The sequence below is a fragment of the Hemitrygon akajei genome, chromosome 2, assembly GCF_048418815.1.
Source record: "Hemitrygon akajei chromosome 2, sHemAka1.3, whole genome shotgun sequence".
Lineage (NCBI taxonomy): Eukaryota > Metazoa > Chordata > Chondrichthyes > Myliobatiformes > Dasyatidae > Hemitrygon > Hemitrygon akajei.
The window spans coordinates 141,205,133-141,225,137 of NC_133125.1; the positions used below are offsets into that span (position 1 = coordinate 141,205,133).

A 20,005-nucleotide genomic window follows, 5' to 3' on the forward strand; every position below is an offset into this window, starting at 1 on the left:
CTGAATGGTGGTGAGGGAATATAGGTCTTTTGTAAAAGCGAAGTGGTGTAAAGCAAACATTTGTAAAGCGGGGGACACCTGTATGTGCTTAATGGATAATTCATTTTAAAAAGTAACAAATTCCAGAACTCACCAACAAACTCCATTGTTGCATTGTTAATGATGAGAAGTGTAAATCTTCTCTCAGCCTTTGGCAGTTCATTGTTAGTGGATATCTTTTTATTGCCATAGGATGCTAAATAATTTTCACAATAGGAACACCAAGTGCCACTCGTTTTACTATAGTAGGACTGGAAAGGTAATTGATTAGAAAAGAGAAAGTAGCCATGCAGGTTTGTAGTACTTACAGAAAAAGTCATTGGACTTCAGTGGAAATAGATTTCAAAAGCAGGGAGGTTAGAATAAAAGATTGGACATATGGGTTACTGTGTGTTCTCTGTATTATAAGGGTGGAAAGACCCCAGTAAAGGCATGAGAAAAGTTGTAGGGAATGAACTTTCAGGAAAGGTGAACAAACTATTGTCCTGGAAGGAGAAGAAGCTGAGGACCAGATAGAAATAATCACATGTGTGAAAGGGGTTGGAAGGGTAGTAGTAGAAGACATAAATCTATTTACAAAGTAACCCAAAATGGGAGGCATATACTGTACATATATAACATTGGAACAAACAATTCAAATAAGAAATTCACACGTAAACCTTTTCGTAGAATTTACGAAGGATATGCAAATAAAGTGAGATAAAGGAATCTAAAATTACCTCTGCAATCTCTCTACATCGAGGTAAGATACTTAATTTTTCATGCCAATTTTAACAATTTCCCTCATTATACTTTGTTTGCTAGATCTTTGTCCACTCAGATCAGCTGTCTGTAGCCCCCTTATGCTCTCATAAAAAGTTACTTTCTTACTAACCTTTGTGTTGTCAGCAAATTTGGCAACCATATCTTCAGTGCCTAGGGCTGCAAAGCCTTCAAGGGTATAAACTTTTGAAAGGTTTGCAGCTTCAGCAGTACTTCACTTGTTATAGTGAGAAAAACACTCATTTATGTCTGCTCTCTGCAGATAGTAATAAAATGTTCCTATAGTAGAAATGTTTAAAACCATAGGTCATTGATTTAAGATGAGGGTTAGGAAATTTAGAGGGATCTGACAGGAATTTTTTTCACCCAGATGTTGGTTGGAATTTCAAATGCACTGCCTGATGGGGTGACAGGCACAGGTTCAACAAAATAAATATCTAGATAAACACTTGGATTAGTAAAATTTGAAAGGCCATATGATTAGTAAAATTGGATAACTATAGATAAGATGACTGAAAGGCCTATTTCTGTGCTGTATGACTCAATGTAAGTTTTGAGGAGAGAGGGAAATGTACAGTGTTTCAGAAAAATTTCAAACCCTCAGAGTCCCAGCAACTACGTTAACTACATTTAAAAGGTACTAACAGATACAGTGCCTATAAAAGAGTCTTTTTCTGTTGATCAGTGTCAAAAAAGAATGATTTTATGAATCAAACATGAGGAAATCTGCAGGTGCTGGAAATTCAAACAACACACACAAAAATGGGATCCCACTACCAGGCACATCTTTCCCTCCCCACCCCTTTCTGCTTTCCGCAGGGATCACTCCCTACGTGACTTCCTTGTCCACTCGTCCCCCCCATCCCTTCCCACCGATCTCCCTCCTGGCACTTATCCTTATAAGCGGAACAAGTGCTACACCTGCCCTCACACTTCCTCCTTCACCACCATTCAGGGCCCCAGACAGTCCTTCCAGGTGAGGCGACACTTCACCTGTGTCGGCTGGTGTGGTATACTGTGTCCAGTGCTCCTGATGTGGCCTTTTATATATTGGTGAGACCCGATGCAGACTGGGAGACCGTTTCGCTGAACACCTACGCTCGGTCCACCAGAGAAAGCAGGATCTCCCAGTGGCCACAACGTTTTAATTCCACGTCCCATTCCCATTCTGATATGTCTATCCATGGCTTCCTCTACTGTCAAGATGAATCCACACTCAGGTTGGAGGAACAACACCTTATATACCGGCTGGGTAGCCTCCAACCTGTTGGCATGAACACTGACTTCTCTAACTTCTATTAATGCCCCTCCTCCCCTTCATACCCCATCCCTGACATATTTAGTTGTTTGTTTTTTTTTCTCTCTCTCTGCCCATCACCCTGCCTGTTCTCCATCTCCTTCTGGTGCTCTCCCCTTCCCCCTTTCTTTCTCCTGAGGCCTCCTGTCCCATGATCCTTTCCCTTCTCCAGCTCTGTATCACTTTCGCCAATCACCTTTCCAGCTCTTAGCTTCATCCCACCTCCTCCGATCTTCTCCTATCATTTTGCATTTCCCCCTCCCCCCACTACTTTCAAATCTCTTAGTATCTCTCCTTTCAGTTAGTCCTGACGAAGGGTCTCGGCCCGAAACGTTGACAGTGCTTCTCCTATAGATGCTGCCTGGCCTGCTGTGTTCCACCAGCATTTTGTGTGTGATTTTATGAATGTTGTAAAACAATAAAATTCCAAGGGGTTGAATACTTTAATAGGCACTGTACATGGATAGAAAAGTTTAAGAGGGATATGAGCCAAACCTAGGCAAATGGGATGAGCTTGAATGGGAACACTGGTTGGCATGGACCATTTGGACGGAAGGGCTTGTTGCCATGGAGGATACAGGGGCCTGAAGACTCACCCTCAGCGATTCAGGTACAACTTTCCCCTTCTTTCATCAGATCTCTGAATAATCCATGAATACTACCTCATTCCCCTTTTTGCACTCTATTTTTCTAACTTACAATGGTTTTTATGTCTTGCTGTCTACTGTTGCCACAAAACTCTGTCATATGAGACAGTAATAGTACACCTGATTCTGATTCACTGGAAGCACATAGAATCATGATGTAAGAAATACACAAGTAACGTGAAGAGGTTCAGCAGTTCTCCATTCCTCCTGCTTTTGTGGTGTGTTTTCAATCACATGGCAAAACAGAAGAAAAACTTTGTGACAGAGAACGATTCTTTATTTTTCTTTGTGTTTTGAACTTTATAGATGAGGCAGCAAACCATTTCTCATTTACTTTGATGAGGACTATAGTCATCACTTATATTAGATCTAAAGGGACAGACTTGGGTATATTTTTTAGAAATCCAGAAGGGTTATTGCCTCAAGAATGGCCTATCATATATTTGATTGTGTGGTAAGATTGGCTTCTTGAGCAGGACTAATTGTTTGTTTACTTTATGGTACGGAATAACATGATACAGCAATTGGCTTCCTCTCTACCATCTAATCCAAAAAAAGATTTATCTTCCTGACTGACTTCAATACTCACAATACCAACTCAGAACATTTTGCCTCTTTATGTTATTTCTAGCCACCAGCATTGTCAAGAGCAAACATGGGGCCAATCAATTATGTCTTTGTGAAATAAAGCAATGAAAATGGTAGAAGCGTCCAATTGTTTAGACAATATCTGTGGAAAGAGAAGCAGTTTTGGGTCAAAGACATTTTATCAGTACTTTGACTAACAGAGTTTGTATTGGATAAGGGGTCAAGAGCAGTGTATGCCAATGCTTGGCTCTAAGTATGGTTATCAGGATAGATGTGAACAGTGCCTTGAGAAATGCTGGATAGTTTGAAGACCTCTGATCCTGGCTGTGTTGGAATTGTGAAGGATGGTGTTTCAATTTGGAATCCATATGAAATGAATTGCAGTGGGAGACATCACTAAGGAACGAGAAGTGAAAGTGAGTTTTGGTCAGCACCTTATAGGAGGTAGGTCAGGTAACAGAAACAACTGAGAGACAGACAGAAATCCTGCTGGAGACTGAACAAAGCTGCTGCAAAGTTGGCATTCCTGGAAAAGCAGTGACTGTGAATTAAACAATAAATGGAAATCAAAAGATCTGCAGAAGCTGGAAACCTGACTTAAAAACAAAAAATGCAAACTTGACTTTTCATCAGAGCTGTTTCTGAATAGGCGTATTGAACCTGAAACATTAACACTACTTCGCTTTCCACAGATGCTGCCAGACCTGCTTTGTGTATTCAGTATTTTTTGGCTCTTATTTCAATTAGATGTTTGAATGGTCTAGCCACACTTGATCTCTATAGTCATGTTGACAAATCAATCAAGTCAATTTTAATGTACTGTGCTGCTGATGATATTTTCTCAAACCATTCATTGTCTCAGAGAACAGTTTAAAGACTTACCTAATATTTAATATATACTCAGAAGTCACTTGAGTTGTTGCTAATATGCGAGAAGCAAGGCCAGGTGGTTGTGGCTAACTGACTAGAGTAACTTCTGTAATAATCTTGGCACCCTGTAGCAATATGCTTGTTTCTCAACCACTATGATTCATGAAATCAGCACACCAGCCATCCACTTCCTTAGAAAAGAGGAGCCTGCCTTCATTAGGTGTCTTTAAAGGCCCCAAAGTGTTTTGTACGTAGTGAGATACCCTTTGAGGTGATGACATGATTACAATGTAGGAAATGGGATGACAAAAATGCCCTTTGTATGTTCCCATCAAACAGTAAGAATCAGATAAAGTAGAAATGTTTGGCACATCAGGTAGCGTCTGTGGAGGCAGAAGCAGAGTTAATATTTCAGGCTAGTGACTTCTCACTTGTTGATCACGACTGGTCTGAGGAAATGATAGTAATCTGAACAACAAATCTGTTTTCTCTTTTCAGATACTGCCTAACCTACAGAGTGCTTCTAGTATTTTTGAAATTAAAACATGTGCAATACTTCTAATGCTGATATAAGCTGTCCTTTAGTTGGCTGAGCCTCAGATTTTTCAGGACATCAAAATACATTCCCCTGCACTTCTTCAAAATAGCAGCCATGATATAATTTTGTAAACTAGTTTATTATTGTCACATGTACTAACAGTGAAAAACTTGTTTTCCCTACTGTTCATACAGATCATTACAATAGTGCATTGAGGTAGTACAAGGTAAAACAATACCAGAGTACAAAATAAAGTGCAGCAGTTGCGGAGAAAGTGCAATGCAGGTAGACAATAAGGTGCAAGGTCATAATGAGTACATTGTACTGTCAAGAATCCATCTGATTGTACGAGGAAGCATTTCGACAGTCTTATAACTGCAGGGTAGAAGCTGGCCTTGAGCTTAGTGGTATGTGCTTTAAGGCTTTTGTATCTTTTGCCTAAAAGGAAGGCAGGGGAGAAGAGAGAACGTACAAGGTGGGAGAGGTCTTCACTTATGATTACAGGAAGAAGTGTAGACAGTGGTTTCCATGATGTGCTGAGCTGTGCCTGCAACTCTCTGCAGTTTCTCGCAGTCTTGGGAGAGTTGCCATAACAAGCCGTGATGCATCCAGATAAGATGGTTACTATGGTGGGTCAATAAAAATTGCGGAAAGTCATAGAGGAAATGCCATATTTCTTTAGCTTCCTGAGGAAATAATGGCACTGGTGAGCTTTCTTGGCTGTGGCATCAATATGGACAATTTTCATTCATCTGCGTGGGCAAATAGTACCTTGGTTTCAGAACTGATCCAAAGAGTGGCACCTCTGACACTGTTGCGTGCGTGCGTGCGTGTGTGTGTGTGTATTGAAAATACACATGGACTAAGATGTTAACTGTCCTGTCCTATCATCAGTTGATCTGCCACCTGTCCTCAGGAGTTTCAGCCCGCTTATGATCAAGACTCCCTCAGGGTGGTGGGCCGGCAGTGCTAAAGCACCACCTCCCACTTTTGAGCTTAAAAACTTGGCATCAGCCTCTATCAGAGTTGTTGGTCGCTTCCATCCAACAGATATAGATATAAATATATATATATATGTATTAGGATCCTTAATGTGGGGCTTGAAACCACAACCTGCTAAATCAAAATAAGGGGCTGAATACTCTCCCATAGCAGATAACTCAATTTCTTCAGGATTATACATTGCTGTGAATGAACTGTGGATGTTTGATGGAGATTATGAGTTTTAACTATGGTCCATTCCCTCTTCTGGCAATTGCTCCCATTTTACACCATAATGAATGCAAATAAAAGTAGGGATTTATTATGTGATCTGCATTGTAATAAAGCTTTTACCTGAAGCCGGTGTTCCATTTGATGTTTCCTCTTGACTTGTTAGAGAAAATCCGAGGTAAATGAGTCAAGAGACGTTGCAGATAGTTGTGATCTAAAATGCACAGCTGGGAAGCCTGCTGAAGGAAGAAGACTGAGCAGTAATTATAATAAAGAATTGAGAATTGTTATCACTGGACAACAAATTCTTTCAAAAGTGTTGCTTCTTCAGAATGTTTTTGTTTATGATAGACTGCTTGAATATGAACACATATAATTTCAGACTACTTGTATCACGTAGGAATTTGGAGAAACACCAAATTAACTTTTATTGAATATAATGTGTTTAATTGCATAATGGTGCTGATGATTATGTTACTGAAATAAACTTGGCTTTGTGGTCATAGCCATTTGCTTTTCATATAGCCATCCATGAGTCACAAATAAATGCATGGGTTATTTGTGGAGTACTGTATGAGTATTGAGACTGCAAAGTTTTTTCCAATAAGACTTGGTTGTATTGATTAACTGTAAGGGCTTATGGAGAGAATAATTCAAAGATATGTTGATGGTAATTGATTTTAAAACGATCAATCTATATCCCATTGTGACGGTTGTAGCTTAAATATTGATTGTACAGATTGCTTGTTATTTTACATTTGCAGACATTACGTATATTTAATCAGTCTTCGCAACATGTACTAGAAAATTGTTTTCACAATCTATCAACTTGCATAAGCTTCTAAAATATTATTCACACATCTTATTGGCAATATCCTGTTGATTACATAACAATTAGACTCTTATTGTATTTAGATTAGGGTTGTATTTCTGTACTGTTACACTAGTACATAGAATATAGAACAGCATAGTAAGGAACAGGCTCCACAGCCCAACCATGATTTTAATTTCCCAAATATCGATTGGCATCTCCCTAGAGCAAATGGTTTAGATGGGGTGGAGTTTGTTAGGTGTGTGCAAGAAGGTTTCTTGACACAATATGTAGATAAGCCTACAAGAGGAGAGCTGTACTTGTTTTGGTATTGGGGAATGAACTTGGTCAGGTGTCAGATCTCTCAGTAGGAGAGCATTTTGGAGATAATGATCATAATTCTATCTCCTTTACAATAGCATTGGAAAGAGTTGGCAACAGACAAGTTGGAAAAGTGTTTAATTGGAGTAAGGGGAATTATGAGGCTATCAGGCAAGAAATTGGAAGCTTAAATTGGAAACAGATGTTCTCAGGGTAAGTACGGAAGAAATGAGCCAAATGTTCAGGAGGTATTTGTGTGGAGTTCTGCATAGGTACGTTCCAATGAGACAGGGAAGTCATGATAGGGTACAAGAACCGTGGTGTACAAAGGCTGTAATAAATCTAGTCAAGAAGAAAAGAGAAGCTTACAAAAGGTACAGAGAGCTAGGTAATGTTAGAGATCTAGAAGATTATAAGGCTAAGAGGAAGGAGCTTAAGAAGGAAATTAGGAGAGCCAGAAGGGGCCATGAGAAGGCCTTGGCAGACAGGATTAAGGAAAACCCCAAGGCGTTCTACAAGTATGCGAAGGATAAGACGTGAAAGAATAGGACCTATCAAGTGTGGCAGTGGGAAAGTGTGTATGGAACTGGAGAAAATAGCAGAGGTACTTAATGAATACATTACTTCAGTATTCACTATGGAAAAGGATCTTGGTGATTGTAGTGATGACTTGCAGCAGACTGAAAAGCTTGAGCATGTAGATATTAAGAAAGAGGATGTACTGGAGCTTTTGGAAAGCATCAAGTTGGATAAGTCGCCGGGACTGTATGAGATGTACCCCAGGCTACTGTGAAAGGTGAGGGAGGAGATTGCTGAGCCTCTGGTGATGATCTTTGCATCATCAATGGGGACAGGACAAGATCCAGAATTGACTTGCCCACAGAAGGCAAAGTGTGGTTGTAGAGGGGTCATATTCTGCATGGAGGTCGGTCACCAGTGGATGGATTACAATTTACAGCAAGAGGTGGAAAAGGTGTGTCAGAAGGGCAATGTCATGATAATCATTGGGGATTTTAACATGAAAGTGGATTGGGAAATCCAGGCCAGTACTGGACCCCAAGAGAGAGAATTTATAGAATGTCTAAGGGATGGCTTTTTACAACAGCTTGTTGTTGAGCCCACTAGTGGATTGGTTGTGCTGGTTGGGTGTTGTGCAATGATCTGGAGATTATAAGAAAATTTAAGGTTAAGGAACCCTTAGGGACCAGTGATCACAATATGATCGAGTTCACTTTGAAATTTGAGAAGGAGAAACTAAAATCCAATGTGTTGGTATTTCAGTGGAACATTGGAAATTACAATGGTATGAGAGGGGAACTAGGCAAAGTTGACTGGAAAGGGACACTGGCAGGAAGGACACAGCAGCAATGGCTGGAGTTTCTGCAAAAATGAGGGAAGTGCAAAACAGATATATTTCAATTAAGAAGAAATTTTCAAATGGAAGAAGGATACTACCGTGGTTGACAAGTAAAGTCAGAGCCAAAGTAAAAGCAAAAGATAGAGCATACAGGAAGCCAAAGCTAGTGAGAAGATAGAGGATTAGGAAGCTTTTAAAACTTGTAGAAGGAAACTAAGAAGGTCATTAGGAAGGAAAAGATGAATTATGAATAGAAGCTGGTGACTAATATCAAAGAAGATACTAAAAGCTTTTTTTTAGTACGTAAAAGGTAAAAGAGAGTTGAAGGTAGATATAGGAGCAATAGAAAATGACACTGGAGATGTTGTAATGAGAGATGCAGAGATGGCAGAGGAACTGAATGCGTATTTTGCATCAGTCTTCACAGTGAAAGACATCTGCAGTATACCAGACATTCAAGAGTGTCAGGGAAGTAAAGTATATGCAGTGAAAATAATGACTGAGAAAATGCTCAGGAAGCTTAATGGTCTGAAGGTGGATAAATCACCTGAACTGAGTAGAATGCATCCTCTGGTTCTGAAATAGTAGCTGGAGAGATTGAAGAGGCATCAACAATGATCTTTCAAGAATTGATAGATTCTGGCACTGCATCGGATGACTGAAAAATTGCAAATGTTACTCTGCTATTTAAGAAGGATGGGAGGCAGCAGAAAGGAAACTATAGACCTGTTAGCCTGACATCAGTGGTTGGGAATTCGTTGGAGTTGATTGTTAGGGATGAGATTACGGTGTCCCTGGAGATACATGACAAGATAGGCCAAAGCCAGCATGGTTTCCTGAAAGGAAAATCCTGCCTGACAAACTTACTGCAATTTTTTTGAGGAAATTACAAGCAGGGTAGACAAAGGATTGCAGTAGATGTGGTGTACTTGGATTTTCAGAAGGCCTTTGACAAGGTGCCGTACTTGAGGCTGCTTAGCAAGATAAGAGCCCATGGAATTACATGAAAGTTACTAGCATGGATGGAGCATTGGCTGATAGGCAGAAAACACAGAGTGGGAATAAAGGGATCCTATTCTGGCTGGCTGCTGGTTACCAGTGGAGTTCCATGGGGTCAGTGTTGGGACCGCTGCTTTCTACGATGTATGTCAATGATTTGGACTATGGAACTAATGGATTTGTGGCTAAATTTGCCAATGATACAATGACTATTATTTAGATGGGGATAGAATTCAAAATGCAGAGATGCAAAGGAACTTGGGAGACCTAGTGCAGATACCCTAAAGGTTAACCTCCAGGTTGAGTCACTGGTGAAGAAGGCAAATGCAATGTTGGCATTCATTCTTGAGGTATAGAATATAAGAGCAGGGATACAATGTTGAGTCTCTATAAGGCACTTGTGAGACCACACTTGGAATATTGTGTGCAGTTTGGGGCTCTTTATTTTCGCAAAGGATATATTGAATGGCAGAGCAGACTCAGTGGGCCAAATGGCCTATTCTGTTCCTATATCTTATGGTCTTATGGACTTTGAGGCAGAACTTTTGTAGATACTACTGATAGTCGAAAGTGATGTACCTGTGATGTACTGAGCAGAGTCCAGATTTCTCTCTTTCCTCCAAGGAGGAATATCAGTTCTTTTCATGAAATCATACGTTACAGAAACAGCTTCTTTGGCCCACTAGGTCTACAAGGACAGTCAGGCATCCCTTTACCCCATTCCTATACTAATCCCATTTAATTTTACCCACATTTCCACCTCTTCCCCCCCCCACAGATTCTGCCTCCCAGGAGCAATTAACCAACCAACATATATGTCTTTGTGATGTGGGAGGAAACTGGAGCACCAGTTCAAAATGAAATGTGGTCATAGCTGAAATACAAACAACATAGAAGCATAAGAGGTCACAATTAAACCTCAATCTCCAGAACTGTGAGGCAGTTGGTCAACTGTGCTGCTATTCTCTATAACCATCTTCATGGAGGCCAAGTCATTAGATATATTTAAAGCAGAGGTTGATAGGTTCTTGATTAGTAAGGGCATAAAAGGTTACAGGGAAAATGGAGGATAATGGGATTGAGAGGGAAAATGAATCAGCCATGATTGATGGGCTGAATGACCTAATTCTGCTCCTATGTCTTGTACTCTAAAAGACCTTGGTGAGAATACAGCCTGACCAATTCTCGATTTATTGAAGGCTACAGAGACAGATCAGAAGCAAAATCAGGTTTATTATCACTGATATATGTCATGAAAATTTTTCGGTTTATGGCAGCTGTACATTGCAATGCATTAAAAAACTACAAATTACAATCAAAAATCTATATTAAAAATTAAATAATATGTGAAAAAATAGTGAGATAGTGTCCACGGGTTGGTTCATTGTCTGTTCAGAAATCTGATGGTGGAGGGGAAAAAGCTGTTCCTAAAATGTTGAGTGTGTATCTTCAGGTGTCTGTACCTCCTCCTTGATGGTAGCAATGAGAAAAGGGCATGTCCTGATGATGGGGCTCCTTAATGACGGATGCTGATTTTTTGAGGCACCAATTTTTGAAAATGTCCTTGATGCTGAGGAGGCTAGTGTCCATGATGGAGCTGGCGTGTCTGTAGCTCTCTGCAGCGTTTTCCAATCCTATGCGGCGATCCCTCCATACCAGACTGTTTTGGAGAGAATATGATGTGCCCCATTGGTAAAAATGGTAAAGTACTCCTGATACACGAGGAAACTACTTGAATCTATATTGATATTTGCCCACCTCTGTCAGAAAGGCAAGGTATCTGAGAAGGAAAATCCTTGAAAGCATAGAAATAAAACATCAACTTCCAAAGGATGCCAACCTCTGACCTTTACATCTAACCTGTTTTTCTTCTGTCCTTCCAGTCTAGGTCCCATCTTTGGATTGTTTGTGCCTTTTTACTACTCCATTCCGAGTATTCAGGTGACTCAAATCCTGGGCAGATTATCCATAACAAACAAAACTCTCGTCTATATTGTGGGGCTACAGGTATGTTTGTGATTGGACCTAATATCTGGTGAAGTCAAAATAGCTAGCATCTTGCTGATGATCCAATATTTTTCGGTTTGAAATTCCAATTGATGATATTCTGTGAAAACCTTTTAGACTTAATGTTCTCGTCTGTATAGTGATTATGTTCCTGGGCCAATAATCCAGCGGCCTGGATAAATGACCCAAGAACCAATGATGAGGAATTTCGAGTCAATTAATTCAAATAAAACTGGAATAAGAAGCTAGTTTATGTATTAAGCAACAAACAATCTGCTGAGGTAACTCATAATCAAGTAACAACAGTCAAGGAAAGGAATTATTGACTATTTGGATCAAAGCTCTGCGTGTCCTAATGCAGGATTTTGACCTGAAATGTCAACACTTGCATTCCTCCCACTGATGCTGCTTGACCTGCTGAGTTCCTCCACAAGTCAAGACCATAAGACACAAGAGCAGAATTTGGCCATTTTGGCCCATCAAGTATGCTCTGACATTGAATCATGGCTGATGTATTATCCCTCTTAGCCCCATTTCCCACCTTCTTCCCCCTAACCTTTGACGCCCTGACTAATCAGGAACCTGTCAACCTCCGCTTTAAATATAGCTAATGACTTGGCCTCCACAACCATCTGTGACAACATATTCCCCAGGTTCACTACCCTCTGGCTAAAGGAATTCCTTCTTATCTTTGATCTAAAGGGACATTCTGGGGCTCTGCATCCTGGTCTTAGACTCCCCCACTATTGGAGGCATTATCTTCATATCAGCTCTTTCTAAGCCTTTCAATATTCGATAGGTTTCAATGAAATCCTCCCTCATTCTTTTAAACTCCAGTGAGTTCAAGCCCAGAGCCATCAAGTGCTATATTACCCTATCAATACTGCAGTTATTCTTGTGAATCCCCTCTGGACCCTGTCCAATGCCAGCATGCCAGGACTGACGAAGGGTCTCGGTCCGAAATGTTGACTGTTCGTTTCCACGGATGCTGCCCAACCTGCTGAGTTCCTCCAGCATATTGTGCATGATGGGACTTAGTTGCAGCCAACAGGCTGAGTATTAAAGCAGTAGTAATGCAGAATCAGAAAGGATAGCAAATACGGTACTCAAGATGTTGTATCAAAATGTGCATAGTAGACGAAATAAGGTGAATGATCTTGTTGCACTGTTTAGATTGCCAGGTATGATGTTGTGGGCATCACTGAATCGTGGCTGAAGGATAGTTGTAGTTGGGAGCTGAACGTCCAAGGTTACACATTATATCGAAGGGATAGGAAGGTAGACAGAGAGGGTGGTATAGCTCTACTGGGAAAGAATGGCATCAAATCAGTAAAAAGATGTGACATAGGATCAGAAGCTGTTGAATCCTTGTGGGTTGAGTTAAGAAACTGCAGGAGTAAAAGAACATCGATGGCAGTTATATACAGGCCTCCCAACAGTGGCTGGGAGGTGGGTGTATTACAACAGGAAATAGAAAAGGTGAATCAAAAGGATAAGGTTATGTTAGTCATGGGAGATCTTAACATGCAGGTTTATTGGGAAAATCAGGTTGGTAATGGATTTCAAGAGAATGAGTTTGTTGAATGCCTAAGAGGTGGTTTTTTAGAGCAGTTTGTCACTGAGCCTACTAGGGGATCAGCTATACTGGATTGAGTGTTGTGTAATGAACCGGAGGCAATTAGGGAGCTTAAGATAAAAGAACCCTTCGGAAACAGTGATCACAATATGAGTCAGTTCAACTCGAAATCTGATAGGGAGAAAGTAAAGTCTGATGTAGCAGTGTGTCAGTGGAACAAGAGAAATTACAGTGGTATGAGAGAGGAGTTGGTCAAAGTAAATTGGAAGGAGCTACTGGCAGGGATGTCAGCAGAGCAACCATGCCGTCCGTTTTGGGGGGAAATACTCAAATGGTAAAATAATACAACCATGGCTGACAAGGGAAGTCAAAGCTATTATAAAAGCAAAAGAAAGGGCATACTACAAAGCAAAAATTAGTGGGAAGATAGAGGATTAGGAAGTTTTAAAAACCTACAGAAAGCAACTAAAAAAGCATTAGAAGGGAAAAGATGAAATATGAAAGCAAGCTAGCAAATAATATCAAAGTGGGTAGTAAATGTTTTTTCAAGTATGTTAAAAATAAAAAAGAAATGAGTGTGGATATAGGGCTGTGGAAAATGAGGCAGGAAAGATAAAAATAGGGACAAGGAAATGGCTGATGAACTAAATGAGTATTTTGCATCAGTCTTCACTGTGGAAGACACTCGCAGTATGCCTGATGTTGTAGTGTGTGAAGGAAGAAACGTGGGTGCAGTTACTGTTACAAGAGAGAAGGTGCTCAAAAGCTGAAAGACCTAAAGGTCGAAGTCATCCGGACCAGATGAACTGCACCCTAAGGTTCTGAAAGAGGTAGCATTCGAAATTGTGGTGGCATTAGAAATGATCTTTCAAAAATCTTTGGACTCTGGCATGGTGCCAGAGGACTGGGAAATTGCAAATGTCACTCCACTCTTTAAGAAAGGAGGAAGGCAGCAGAAAGGAAATTATAGACCAGTAACCTGACCTCAGTGGTTGGGAAGGTGGTAGAATCAATTGTTAAGGAGATGGAGTACTTGGTGACACGGGACAAGATAGTACAAAGTAAACATTTTTCCTTCAGGGAAAACCCTGCCTGACGAACCTGTTGGAACCCTTTGAGGAGATTACAAGTAGGATAGATAAAGGAAATGCAGTGGATGTTGTATATTTGGACTTTCAGGATGCTTTTGACAAGGTGTGACACATGAGGCTGCTACCAAGTTAAGAGTCCATGGTATTACAGGAAAGTTACTAACATGGTTAGAGCATTGGCTGGTTGGTAGAAGGCAGCGAGTGGGAATAAAAGGATGCTATTCTGGTTGACTGCCAATGGCCAGTGGTGTTCAGCAGGGGTCAGTGAAGGGACCACATCTTTTTATGCTGTATATAAATGATTTAGATAATTAAATAGATGACTTTGTTACCAAGTTTACAGATGATATGAAGATTGTTGGAGGGACAAGAAGTGTTGAGGAAACAAGTAGGATGCAGCAGGACTTAGATTAGAAGAAAGGGCAAGAAAGTGGCAAATTAAATATGATGTTGGAAAATACATGGTCATGCCCTTTGGTAGTAGAAATAGAACATAGAATAGTACAGCACATTACAGGTCCTTCAGCCCACAATGTTGTGTCGACCCTCAAACCCTGCCTCCCATATACCCCCCCCCACCTTAAATTCCTCCATATATCTGACTAGTAGTCTCTTAAACTTCACTAGTGTATCTGCCTCCACCACTGACTCAGGCAGTGCATTCCATGCACCAACCACTCTCTGAGTAAAAAACCTTCCTCTAATATCCCCCTTGAACTTCCCTCTGCTTACCTTAAAACCATGACCTCTTGTACTGAACAGTGGTGCCCTGGGGAAGAGGCGCTGGCTATCTACTCTTATCTGTTCCTCTTAATATCTTGTAAAGCCCTAGCTCCCTTAATCTCTGATCATAATCCATATTCTCTAAACCAGGCAGCATCCTGGTAAATCTCCTCTGTACCCTGTCCAATGCTTCCACGTCCTGCCTATAATGAGGCGACCAGAACTGGACACAGTACTCCAAGTGTGGCCTAACCAGAGTTTTATAGAGCTGCATCATTACATCGTGACTCTTAAACTCTATCCCTCGACTTATGATATCACCCCATAAGCTTTCATAACTACCCTATCTACCTGTGAGGCAACTTTCAGGGATCTGTGGACATGTACCCCCAGATCCCTCTGCTCCTCTACACTACTAAGTATCCTGCCATTTACTTTGTACTCTGCCTTGGAGTTTGTCCTTCCAAAGTGTACCACCTCACACTTATCCGGGTTGAACTCCATCTGCCACTTCTCAGCCCACTTATGCATCCTTTCAATGTCTCTCTGCAATCTTCGACAATCCTCTACACTATCTACAACACCACCAACCTGGAAATAAATGTCCAGACTATTTTCTAAACGAGGAGAAAATCCAAAAATCTGAGATGCAAAGGGACTTGGGAGTCCTTGTGCAGAACACCCTAAAGATTAACTTGCAGGTCAAGTCAGTGGTGAAGAGGGCAAATGCCAGGTCAGCATTCATTTCAAGAGGTCAGAATACAAGAAGGATGTGATGCTGAGGCTTTATAAGGCACCAATGAGGCCTCACCTTGAATATTGTAAACAGTTTTGGGTCCCTCATCTTAGAAAAGATGTGCTGGCATTGGAGACGTATCAGAGGAGGTTCACAAAGATGATTCCAGGAATGAAAGGGTTATCATACGAGGAACGTTTGATGGCTCTGTGTCTGTACTCACTGGAATTCAGAAGGATCTCATTGAAACCTTTTGAGTGTTGAAAGGCCTAGACAGAGTAGATGTGGAAAGGATGTTTCCCATGGTGGGAGAGTCTAGAACAAGAGGGCACAGCATCAGGATAGAGAGGCACCCTTTCAAAACAGAGGTGCAGAGAAATTTCTTTAGCCAAAGGGTGGCGAATTTGTGGAATTTGTTGCTACATGCAGCTGTGGATGTCAGGTCGTTACGTGTATTTAAGGCAGAGATTGATAGGTTCTTGATTGGACATGGCATCAAAGGTTACAAGGAGAAGGCCGGGAGGTAGAGTTGAGGAAGAGGAAAAAGAAGGATCAACCATGATTGAATGGCAGAGCAGACTCGACTGGCCAGCTGGCCTAATTCCGTTCCTCGGTCTTATGGTCTCCTTCTCCTTCTGCAGCACAGACTAGTTTTATTTCAGAGTTGTCATTTCCTTCTTGCCTCTAAAGTGCATTATTCCACCGTTTGAGAATGAAAAGCTATGATGCTGAAAATCTGAAATGAAAAGAGAAAATGCTGAAAAAACTCAGCAGACCATACAGCATCTGTGGAGAGAAACAGTTACTATTTCAAATTAAAGATTCTTCATCAGAGCAATGCTTTCTTGGCTTATATCTACCTTCCATCTTTTGTAGTTTGAGTTCATCCAGACTCATATCAAAATTTTCATAGCTATGCTTAATAATCTGCACCACTTCCAGGCTGGAAACATTTTGATTTTAATATTTTATTCCTTACTCTCCGATCTATGCCCTCGTATTTCCTTATCTCTTGAATTCCTTAAGCTGCACAGACCTTGGAGAGCTTCGGGTTCTTGAATTGTTCTTTGCACACTGCTATTTTTGTTGCTGCTCTGATGACAGGTGTGCCTTAGCACCTGAGCTCCAAACTCTGATATTTACCCCTCCCCCACCAGGCCTTTCTGCCTCTCTATTTCCTGTTCCTTGAGCGCAGACCCAACCATTGAGTACATCTGCATGAAACACTCATAGGAAAGTAGCATCAATCATCAGAATCAGGTGTATTATCACCGGGATGTGTCGTGAAATTTGTTAACTTAGCAGCAGCAGTTCAATACAATACATAATACAGAAGAAAATAAATAAATAATCAATTACTGTATATTGAATAGATTAATATCGATTAAATTTAAAATTGTGTAAGACCAGAAATAATTTTTTTTTTAAAGTGAGGCAGTGTTCACAGGTTCAGTGTCCATTTAGGAAGGGTGACAGAAGGGAAGAAGCTGTTTTTGAATTGCTGAGTGTGTGACTTCAGGCTTCTGTACCTCCAACTTGATGATAACAATGAGAAAAGGGCATACCCTGGTTGCTGGGGATCCTTAATAATAGGTGCTGCCTTTCTGAGACACCTCTCCTTGAATATGTCCTGGGTACTTTGTAGACTACTACCCAAGATGAAGCCAACTAAATTTATGATGCTGTGCAGCTTCTTTCGTTCCTTTGCAGTAGGACCCCCCCCCCCACCATACCAGACAGTGAAACAGCCTGTCAGAATGCTCTCTACGGCACATCTATAGAGGTTTTTGAGTGTGTGACCGTGTCAAGAATTCCCCACCACCCAGGTCATGCTCTCTTCTCACTGCTACCATCAGGAAGAAGGATCAGGAGCCTCAGCATTCATAGCACCAGATTCAGAAACAGTTACCACCCCTCAACCATAAGGCTCTTGAACAAAAGGGGATAACTTCACTTGCCCCATCATTGAAATGTTTGCACAACCAAAGAGTTCACATTCAAAGACTCTTCATCTCATGCTCTAGTCATTCATTTATACACTATTAACATTTGCACAATGTGTTCTCTTCTACACTCTGGTTGAGTGCCCTGGTTCGGTGGTCTTTCATTGACTCTGTATTAGTTACTATTCTATAGATTTGTTGAGAATGCCCACAAGAAAATGAATCTCAGGGTTTTATATGGTGATATATATGTACTTCGATAATAAAAATAACGTTGAACTTGAAAATGCTCTTTAAAACCTACCTGTTTGACTAAGGTTTTGGTCACCTCATCTAATGTAAAAAATATTCCCGTTTGTAAGTTTTCATGTTTTATTGTTTTACAACAATGAATCACAGTAGATTTAATTTGGCTTTTTTTGACATTGATCTACAGAAAAAGACTCTTTCATGTCAAAGTGAAAACAGATCTCTACAAAGTGATCTAAATTAATTTCAAATATAAACATAAAATAATTGATTGCATAAATATTCACCCCCTTTAATATGACACAACAAGTCATCACTGGCACAGCCAATGAGTTTTAGAAGTCACATAATTAGTTAGATGGAGATCCCCTGTGTACAATCAAGTAGTTTCAATTGATTGTAGTAAAAATGCATCTGTATCTGGAAGGTCCCACTGCTGGTGAGTCAGTATCTTGGCAAAAACTACACCATGAAGACAAAAGAGCACTCCAAGCGTTTCTGCGAAAATGTTATGAAAAGCACAAGTCAGGAGATGTATTCAAGAAAATTTCCAAGTCACTGAATATCCCTTGGAGTGCAGTTAAGTCAATCATCAAGAAATAGTAAGAATATGGCAGAGATGTAAATCTGCCTAGAGCAGGCCGTCCTCAAAAGCTGAGTGCCTGTTCAAGAAGGGGACGAGTAAGGTAAACCACCAAGAGACCTATGACAACTCTGAAGGAATTACCAATTTCAGTAGCTGAGGTGGGCGAGACTGCACAGATAACAACTGTTGCCCAGGTGCTTCACCAGTTGCAGCTTTATGGGAGAGTGGCAGAGAGAAAACTACTGTTGAAAAAACTCAAATGAAATCTCAGCTAGAGTTTGCCGGAAGGCACTTGGGAGTCTCTGAAGTCAGCTGGAAGAAGGTTCACTGGTCTGATGAAACCAAAATTGAGCTTTTTGGCCATCAGACTAATTGCTATGTTTGGCAAAGCCAAACATTGTATATCATCAAAAGCACACCATCCCTACCATGAAGCATAGCGGTGGCTGCATCATGTTGTGGGGATGCCTTACTGTAGCAGGTCCTGGAAGACGTGTAGAGGGTAAAATCAATGCGGCAAATACAGCAAAATCCTGGAGGAAAACCTGATGCAGTCTGCAAGAAAACTGTGACTTGGGAGATTTGTTTTCCAGCAAGACAAAGCTACACAGGAATAACTTAAAAACAGCAAGGTCAGTGTCCTGAAATGGCCAAGTTAGAGTTCAGTCCTCAATCCAATTGAGATTTTGTGGCTGTTCTTGAAAGGGGCTGTTCACTCACAATGCACGAGCAATTTTGTGAAAGAAGAATGGGGACAATTGCAGTGTCCAAATGTGCAAAGCTGATATAGAGACCTATCCACACAGACTCAAGGCTGTAATTGATGCCAAAGGTGCACCTACTAAATACTGGTGAAGGGGTGAGTAATTATGCAATCAATTATTTTGTGTTTAATAATTGTAATAAATTTAGACCAATTTGTTGAAATGTGTTTTCACTTTGACACGAAAGAGTCTTTTCTGTGGATTTGTGTCAAAAAAAAGCCAAATAAAACCCACTGTGATTCAATATTGTAAAACAATAACACATGGAAACCTCCAAGGGGGGGCGGGGGCGAATACTTCTTATGGGCACTGTATCTATTATGGCTTAACAAGTACTTTGACCCATTTGTACTATGTTTGAAGTGTAATGCAAATGCAAATTTATATTGTTGTTATTGCCATACTCACTCTCGTGTTCAATGCATTATTCTGACCTGATAACGTATAACCATCTCTGTTTCTTTCTTCATATGGTTAACCATCTTCTCCTTAAGTGCATCTCTGACAATTATCTTAACTGTTTTTAGCAGGAACATATTCTGCATTCTCACTCTGCTCTCTAGGGAAACATCACCCATTCCAGATTAAAATCTCAAACTATCTACCCAGCAATAAAGCAGAAGTTCTTTCGACACAAGGACTGCTGTTGTTTACAAGGTTGACGAGAGGCAGTTGAAGATGGCAATAAGTGCTGGCCATGCATCCAAAGAATGAATTTATAAAGTAATTCATTCTCTGGAAGTTTAACTGAAATGTATTTCCATTAATTTCTCTTTGAATTTTCAGTCCTTTTCTCCTTTCCAGCCCAAGTACCCACATCAGACAGACATACTTTATTGATCCCGAGGGAAATTGGGTTTTGTTACAGCCGCACCAAGAATAGTGAAGA

The 20,005-nt window shown here is 40.6% G+C and overlaps 1 protein-coding gene across 2 annotated transcripts in view; it reads left to right on the forward strand.

The window, feature by feature from the left end:
- ubac2 (UBA domain containing 2) overlaps positions 1–20,005 on the forward strand; it is a 200,333-nt gene that overhangs the window by 88,458 nt on the left and 91,870 nt on the right. For both annotated transcript variants that reach the window (XM_073028625.1, XM_073028633.1), the window contains exon 5: positions 11,325–11,448. In XM_073028625.1, the coding sequence (XP_072884726.1) occupies positions 11,325–11,448 (124 nt within the window). The remainder of the gene's footprint in view (positions 1–11,324; positions 11,449–20,005) is intronic.